Consider the following 9,418-nt stretch of genomic DNA (forward strand, 5'->3'; position numbering starts at 1 on the left):
GGAGAGTCCCTGTAAACCACATAGACCAACATGTGTGTGTGTGTGTGTGTGTGTGTGTGTGTGTGTGTGTGTGTGTGTGTGTGTGTGTGTGTGTGTGTGTGTGTGTGTGTGTGTGAGAGAGGGGGGTGGGGGAACTGGTTTGAGTTTTGGACTAGTGGAGTGAGGTCAAAGATAGTAGGGTAAGGGTGTCGATGAAAGTCCTCACAAAGACAGATATAAAAGTGTGTGTGCGTGTGTGTGTGTGTGTAAGAGAGAGCGCGTCTATGTGAGAGAGAGAGCAAACTTGTATACTTTTGGGACCAATTAAAATCAGAGAAAAATATGATAGTACTTTCAAATAAACGTGTGTGTGTGTGTGTGTGTGTGTGTGTGTGTTTGATACCGCCATTATAAATGTGCGTGTTTGTGATGTATTTGCATCAGAGACTCAGACAAAGACCGAAAAGTTTTCAAATAATATATTATTGCTCATTGCCAGAATGAAACCAATACAATAAATTAAAGCAACAATGCATGAAACTTTAAATAGACCATTAAAATTGAAATATTATTTTACAATATATATATATATATATATATATATATATATATATATATATATATATATATATATATATATATATATATATATATATGCAAATAGTCTAGATTTACAGCTTAGTACATAGTGCTGCCGGGAGCAGCTTGTCTGTTTGTAGGTAGCCAGCCATTCTGAGCATGCTCAGTGCACAGTAGTCGGTCTGAGAGTCTCTCAGCTTGAACATACACTTCATATTTTCACTCTTTTATTACATTGTGGATAAAATGTATAATACTGAATAGTGACATTATTGAATGCGACTGCCCTTCTTTACTCAATTTATAGCTAAATAGATCATTGGGCAATGACAAAAAATAAACGTCGCACAGCAATTGTATCTTCTCAAAGTTGGGCATACAGTTCCCTCAGAAGGTAAGAAGTCACTGTTAAGTGTGGCTGCCCTAATTTGCATCAAAACTAGCATAAACACACACACACTCTTCATGTTTCATTCTTTCATGTTTAGTGTCTTTGTATGGTCATGCTAGAAGGATATCCTCCATCCGTCCTCCTTCATTTTGAGTGTACCTTAGGATGACATGCCAGAAAAAGGTCTTTGGTGTGACGTGTGAGTACATATCATGTAGTCTATAAGCTCCTTTAAAAAACACTGGTATCCCAGGACAATACCTTCACAGAGTATCCTTTCATATCTAATAGATTTCCTCGACTCCCCCCTCTCAACCCTAGCTTGAAAAAGGGGGCAGACATGAGTCTGTCTTAGATGCAAAGCTCTTTATCAGCTGAACTCTTGCAGGAGTTATTGCCTTCGTGTTAGATTGTCATCTTTGTCATGATACCTCGATGACTTCCATGCTACCGGAGAAACTAGACTGCTTGCCCAGCTTTCCAAATTCCTCACTGCTTTGTGTTGTGTTAATACCCTCTTCAAACTCCATCTGGCAGCTGCGGCGCTTGTACTTCGTGTCCACTTGCGATACACTGCAAACTACCGCTTTCCCTTCCTCGAGCCAGCTGTTCTGAAAGTCCTGTGTTTCGTCCCTTCGGTGCACGCTGGGCTTGGAGGTGCCAGATTGGCCACTGCAACTGTAAGGACCGCTGCCAAAGTGCACAGAGCTCCCAGTAGCTACTCCAGATGGTGCCAAATTAGTGCCTAAGAACCAAGGGCACTCACCCGTGGGTGTGATAGGGGTGGTGGCTTGATTCGAGCCTCTATGCGTGGTCCAAGTAGCAGATGTACCCAGCGGCAAGCTGAGGAAAGAAGGCACCTTCAAGTTGGTCTCGCAAATGGGATCCTGGGGTCTTGGCCCGCAGTTTCCCTGCTTCAGATTGAGGGAAAGAGTGGTGGCGGATAACCTCTCCAAGCCACCATTTTCCCACCTCTCTCTTTGTTGGCTCATTCTGCACTTGTTAGTCACAGTAGTACACTGTGACTCTGTAGGGTTTACCGTCGAAGGGTAATGACATACTCCATTGCTGATTCTGCAGAGTTTGGGTATGTTTTCAGAGTCTGAGAAGTTCGGAGAAGATTGCTGGTTTTGCTCGGAGTAGACAGACTTGATGTCAAGGGAGAAGGAGCATTTGAGCCGTTTGTTTTGAAGGATTCGTTCGGTGGACAGATGAAGGGAGCTTAGGTCTTTCTGCAGTGAGGTAGGCGTTGGAGGCTTAATGGTGATCTCTGTAGCTTGTGGAGATCTCTGGTCACAGTGATCGCTCTCCGGCTTTCGGACCTCTTCCATCTCTTCAGTCGCTAACCTAATGTCACAAGGCAGACTCTTCTTCGTCTGTAAGCCTCGTTCGAACTCCAGCAGCTGACCTAAGAAGTTGAAATTTGGTGATATTGATGGCCGACGGTCCTTCACAAACCTATAGGATTGTCAGATATGAAAAATTGTATTAAATTCCAAAATACAACTCTGATTAACTTAAGTCATGTCTAAAACATTAATTTCTAGCTAGTGGACCAACATAGACCGGTAAACAGCATGGTTGACCAATGACGGCTTTCTGATTGAATACCAGCATCTCCTAATGGGGACCTGGATCCAAAACACAACATCCTAGATGCCATATTTCATTGAGGTTTGGATGTTGGTCCACATCATGGGATGCTGGTGTTATTACCAGGCTTACTAAACCAGGATTTTTTACCCACACAGCCACATAGCTTCGGGCCAGATCCGAGGCCAGATCTGGGCCACATCTGGTACGTGTGGATTCAGTGTGTACCAGATGAGGCCCAGATCTGGGCCAACACTATGTTGCTGTCTGGGTAGTTGGTGAACAATAAAATGCTGTTCCACCAGCTAGACAACTTTGGGCCTTGGTCTCGTCAGTCCATTGAATATCTGAACATCAAAAGAGCTGCGGTTACCTGTAGGCATCATCTGAAGACAGAGCCATAGTTTTCATGATGTAGGCAATGGCAATGGTTGCAGAGCGGGATATGCCAGCCAAGCAATGGACGATGACTCTGCAGTTTGACACCTTGGCTTTGTCTGTGGACAGAGAGAAACAGCAAACTGGTCAAAAGCAGTTCCACTGTTAAACTGCACACAAAGCATGAGGTAATCTCATTCACGCACCTCAAATGCTGACATCACTCTCAAATGCTGACATACCTCTCTCAACTGCTAATGCACAGATGGTTTGTGTTAACCAAAACTAAAACCTTCTAACTTGCCATCTAGAATACCCCGTCGAACATTCAGCAAAGGACATATTCTGATATTCTTACCAATGAACTCGTTGGTTTTGTCCAACCAAGGAAGCAGCTTCTCACAGTAGCTGTCGTTGACGGGAATGCGCATGAAGTGCTTGTCGCTGATGAAGTCAGGCTTGGGACAGGTGTTGCTGGCATTCAAAACATATGTGATTCCATTCTGAGTCATCAGTTCCTGTTAAAAGATGGAAGTTTTGCATAAGTTCATGACTAATTCCGAAGGATTCCATGGACAAAAGAGACATCTTCCTTGAGCAGATTCCAGCTGTATCAGGGTCTGTTTGTCATGCATGCCAAAGCTTTTGTAAATGAGAAATATGTAGAAAGATCATATGTCAAGATCGTATGTTTGGTGGTGAGTTTGACAGGGGTAACATTTAAGTCAACCCAACATCAATGAGAGAATTTTCTGGAATGCCTGTTATCTAAGTAAGTGATGATGCACGATACGATTCAGTCAGTCCAAGGTATGCGCAAACACCCTCCAGGTAAAAGGAAACTATTCCTGGTTATCTGATGATGCCCCATGAATTTGTTATATTTTCATAGCACGAACTGAAAGCATTTCCTGACTGCATATTTGACATCTTTCTCTCATCTGACCAACTTTAATCAATCTCTTTATATGTTGTCCTCTTTCTTAATGCCATTAAAAAATGTTTTTCCTTATACTATTGGGGCAAATGGGAAGGCAAAAACTATATTGGTTGTATTTTCTGTTCACCACTGTACACGTTTACCCAACTCTGATGAGCTCCCCTTGTGAAAACCCCACTTTTTTAGGTCTACCAACCTTATTGAGGACATCTCTCTGAGAGCCCAGGTACAGGTGGGGCAGGATGCGGGTAGGACCGATGTTGGCCACAGGTAAACAGGGCTGGGACAGGCTGAGAGGTAGAATAGTGGCTGGTTTACTCTCACACAGGTCCGGAAAACAGGATGAGAAAGCTGCAAAGCCACCTGAAAGGGCAGAAGAGAACCGTTTAAAGATTAATGTAATCCTGTTTGATTCAGTTGTATGCGAACACATTTAGGGCAAAGCAACATCGCAACAGCCATATGTATTACTGACCTTGCTTGCACGTACATTGGGTCTCATTTGCCAGTGGATTATTAGTACACTTCTCACAAAAAAATGTTTGTAACTCATTAGTCAGCTGTACATATTTATAAATTATGTGATTTTTGTGTACATGTTGCTCCAACAATTGTTGAATAAAATGTAGTTATTAATGGATTCGTTCATAAAAATGTTATAGTAAATGAGACCCATTGTTCTTACACATACACACACAATTTGCGGCAAACTCATTTACTTACAGTAAGAATGGAATAATAGTACAATGAAGGGGGTTTCCAAACATCCTAACCGACTGAATTACACATGAACCCCAAACACAAACTCCACAGGGGCCAAAAAGCTTTTCCGCCGCAGCAGAAACATCCTGTCGTTTCAATTCTGCTTTAGCCACACAAGCATATCCAGTTGGTGTACAGTAGATGACCCTCCGCCAGGATGAAGAATACCGTGGTATATTTTTACACCCTCTGAACCAATGTTTACTTTTTCACTTAAGCAAACCAGTTGGTAACCAACAAATATGGGTCTACTGCTGAGCTGCGAGAGCAGAGATCCCCCTCTTTGAAAAGGAAATGAGAAAACCAATGGAGTGGTGAAAGCTGAGCCATGCCACTTTACAAGGCAGATTGGGTGTCAGTGTCTGCCTCTCTGCTCTCCTGCTTCCTGTATGATCTCATCTCCTCTCCCAGCAGCACACAGTGGCAATGAGGCAGGCCACAGGAACACTGACACCCAACCAGATCTCAGAGGAAGCACACACACACACACTCTCACACACTTTCATTGTGCAACAATTCCAGTTTCTAAGCCTTAGAGACTGCTTTAATGCCAATGAGCCCCAAAAGGGATTTTATAAGTCGCTGTGCTACAATTAATAAATAAATATCATTTAGACAATAATTAGATTTTGTATAGCACTGCAGTTCTTAATATATTCTACTCAACCCTTAAACGCATATCTCGGGTCTTTACTGACCCATGACGTCATTCGCCACCCTCGCCCTCATTAATTTTTTTAAAGTTAGACATTAACCTTTTACTATTCCACAATCAATTAATTATAAACTGTTTAACAATAAAAAAAAGAATTCTTAAAAATGCCTGTTTTCCATTCTTTTTTAGTTAGAATTGTATAGGGTCGCTAACGACCCGAGATGTGTAACAGTGTAAGTATATTTTTTTCTGCACAGCAATAATTTAATCTTTAATGACTAAAGATGTGCAATTCACACTTATTACACAAGGTGGCGATGTCTGATACTCAGTGATAAAGTGACGCTACACTCATAGTCAATGCAGGCAGAAAACAAAAGAATAGGAAAGAATCATCTGCAAAACCTGAAATGGCTTAGCGATTTACTGAACTGAACACAATCAAATATCAGTGTCACTGTCACTTGATGATGGATCTAGTGAGTGATTCAAATATTGATTCTGAATATGGTGAAAACGATAGCTTTGACAATATGTTTGAGATGTGAATATGAGGCAGATGCTGAATGTACTGGGGAAACGAGCTCTGATGAGGACCGTGATGATGATATAAAACATCTGCTCAAACTGAACCCTTTCAAGCTTCAAAAGTTAACAAGATATGCTTTAATTTAATCTTCTATAATAACTACTCTAATATCAGGAGAGTTTTATGTTATTGCGGCAGGTAGAGATCCATGTGCGTTAGAAGGAGATCTGGGTTCGCTAAAGAATGACTGGCAGAACATGCATTTAAAGGTTAATAATACATATCATTCCAAAGCTGCTTGACAGACAGGTTCAATCTGTAAAAAAAACCGGCTACACACACCTCATATGTACGTAACACACACCAATAATGACCTCAACGTTTCTGATGTACAGATGTAATTATCAAATGTGATTGTGTATTTCTTTAAATGAACATAAATGAAATACAGAAACTGTTGCTTGTTAAGCCCGTTTGGAATCAGCTCTCGCTCGTCTAATCTTGGAAATTTGACCTCAGGCTCCGAGAAAAGCCAGCAGACAGGCGATGACATCACTGAGTTTGCCTGGATCGTTTGTCTGAGACGTACAGACACATGCAAATCAAGAGAAGGGAATGACTGTATGAAAGAGGGAAACTAAAGGACGACAAAAGAAACACAATCCATCCATCCATCACATCCATCCATCCATCCATCCATCCAAGTCATCCATCCATATATACATATATATTCCATCCATCCATCCATCCATCCATCCATCCATCCATCCATCCATCCATCCATCCATCCATCCATCCATCCATCCATCCATCCATCCATCCATCCATCCATCCAAGTCATCCATCCATATATACATATATCATCCATCCATCCATCCATCCATCCATCCATCCATCCATCCATCCATCCATCCATCCATCCATCCATCCATATATACATATATCATCCATCCATCCATCCATCCATCCATCCATCCATCATCTATCTATCTATCTATCTATCTATCTATCTATCTATCTATCTATCTATCTATCTATCTATCTATCTATCTATCTATCTATCTATCTATCTATCTATCTATCTATCTATCTATCTATCTATCTATCTATCTATCTATCTATCTATCTAGTCTATCTATCTTGTGAAGATTGACACAAAAGCACATTTATTTATTCATCCATCTATTTCATACATTCCCCTAACCCAGTTCCCTCTCTCATTCACACTCACAGCAGAGAGAGAGAGAGAGAGAGAGAGAGAGAGAGAGAGAGAGAGAGAGAGAGAGAGAGAGAGAGAGAGAGAGAGAGAGAGAGAGAGAGAGAGAGAGAGAGAGAGAGAGAGAGAGAGTGAGAGAGAGAGAGAGAGAGAGAGAGAGGGAGAGTTCTGGACTTTTCCGCGTAATGTTCACATGACATCATTCAGCAAGGCCATTAGATAAACCAAACAGACCTGTTCACATGAGTCACAGATGACATCATGAGCCGCTCTTGTCACGGAAAAAAAGTGCCAGAGTTACTCAAATTACACCGGCGTAACCTCGGGCCATTGACTTCATGCTCAGAGTTTACAAGGAAGTTTGATTATATAAAAGAGCAAGCAGAATATTCAAATCAGTAAAGTGTTTTGTTTAAAAGCAGGGCGCCTGTTCCTTTAAGGCCCAGCTCAAGGCCTGCCTGTTTCCAGCTATTAAAAGCAACCGCCAAGCAGGATGACATCATTGCCCAACACGCGGGTGGCCAACAGGCCTCTTCAGGATACACACACACACACATGCACCCCAGAAGTTTTGACTAGCACCCGGTGCACTGGCACCAGACGAGGCGAACATGCTCTGACATGAGGTTTTAACATCCAGGACTGATTAGCCTGCTTTATGACATCACAGCCCAAAGTGAGAGCCAGTTTCCAGTCTCACAGCCCATGCAGGAAAAAAAAGCATGTGAGAGGACAGAAAAATAGACACAAACTGAATTAGTGCAGACCTGGTTGGCTCTCCTGACGGCTGACATTCCACATGCATGATGTCAGCGTGTCCTGAGGCTGTCGGACAGACGGGCGGAGCAAATGTGCTCATGAAAATGACTTCATTATTGATTTTAGTGTATTGTGCAATTATACATTTGGTTTTGCATGAACACTTGCAAGATGTGCTCACATTGAAAAAAGCTGACACTGTGGCTTGAATAAGAACAAATACTGTTTTACATTAAAAAGAAACTATTTAAATATTTTTACTAAAAATGTAACATTTAATTCAATGTGTTTCTTTGTAATTGCTTATGCACTGTAAAAAAAATAGTTGTGCTAACTTAAATTAATAAGGCAACTTATTGCATTTAAAATGTTTTGAGTCAACTCACCCACTCCTGTTAAAATCAACTTAAATACTTTTGTTAATCTAATGAGTACTTGACAAGAAGTTTTAAATTCAAAGATTACCTAGTACTCATTAGGTGAACTAAAGTACTTAAGTTGATTTAACTTGAGTGGATTAGTTGAGTTAGCTCAAAAAGTTAAATGTGATAAATTGCCTTAAAAAAATTTAAGTTAGCGCAACTTATTATTATTATTTTTTTACAGTGAAAATAGTTTCTAACCATATTTCTTTTTCATTTAAACCTCAACGAATCACAATAAAATAGCACTTTATATAATGCTGATTGCGTCAGAGCTGCTTCACGTTAATAAAGAGCCAAATAACAGTGTCAGTGTTGTAGAAATCATCAATTATGAATTACACTCAGCGGTAAAGCAGCTCCGCAGGGACAATAGTGCCATTATTCTGCTCAAGTTTGTTCAGTGACCACAAATATTACAGCTTCTGAATTTGGATTTAGGAAAAAGAAGCACAGAAATCCCCCCCCCCCCCCCCCACCCTCTGGAGACCTCAATGATATCAGTCTCCTAAAATATCCTCGCACGGAGAGCAGGAGTTACACTAACAGGCTGGAAAACTCAATGCTCGCGGAGCAAAGCCTTCACCTCCAGATCATATACTGATTTTGTTCTTTGATTTGTGCAGACTGTATTATTAAAAACTCAAAAGCTATTCAAAAACCAAAGCGGTTTGAAATGAAATCACATGTGCATTGTCGGACAGATTATGTTGGTGTGTGTGAGTGTGTGAGGACTAAATACAGAACTGTAGTATTTAGGGCCTTGCTTAGCAGGAGCTTACAAAAAGCATGCTAAATTTGTTGAGGGGGACATGATACTCCAGCAGGTTCAGACACATTCAGATTGATGCAATGGCAATGTCATTTTTCAAATCTCACAGTCATCAGGTTTCCATACTTCTGCTGTGGATGTCAGCGTACGATAGATCGGAGGCAATTACAATCTGCTGAAATCGTTTGCAAATCTTCACCTGCAACGTCCTGGCAAACTCAAATTAAGAAACGTGAGAGAGGGAGTTTGTCAAATAACACATATGTAAGAGCCAAAATGTTCATTTTTTTAATAAAAAAAAATCTACAAATATTAATAATAAAATATCAGTGACTGAGAACTCAAGAAAGAGTTTGTTTACCTCCAAGTCAATAAAGTAAAACAAAAAAAAACTCAACAAAATACTCAAATGATGTGCTTTCTTTATTTGTAATGCAATATTC

At 40.8% G+C, this 9,418-nt stretch overlaps 1 protein-coding gene across 1 annotated transcript in view; it reads right to left on the reverse strand.

Annotated features, from left to right (window-relative positions):
- Nucleotides 1–640: 640 nt before the first annotated feature.
- Nucleotides 641–9,418, reverse strand: part of dusp8b (dual specificity phosphatase 8b) — a 9,588-nt gene continuing 810 nt past the window's right edge. The window contains exons 2-5 of the mRNA XM_067419281.1: nt 4,057–4,223; nt 3,279–3,438; nt 2,916–3,039; nt 641–2,407 (exon numbers count right to left, since the gene is read on the reverse strand). Of these exons, the coding sequence (XP_067275382.1) occupies nt 1,372–2,407; nt 2,916–3,039; nt 3,279–3,438; nt 4,057–4,223 (1,487 nt within the window). The 3' untranslated portion in view covers nt 641–1,371. The remainder of the gene's footprint in view (nt 2,408–2,915; nt 3,040–3,278; nt 3,439–4,056; nt 4,224–9,418) is intronic.

Source organism: Pseudorasbora parva, chromosome 16, assembly GCF_024679245.1.
Source record: "Pseudorasbora parva isolate DD20220531a chromosome 16, ASM2467924v1, whole genome shotgun sequence".
Lineage (NCBI taxonomy): Eukaryota > Metazoa > Chordata > Actinopteri > Cypriniformes > Gobionidae > Pseudorasbora > Pseudorasbora parva.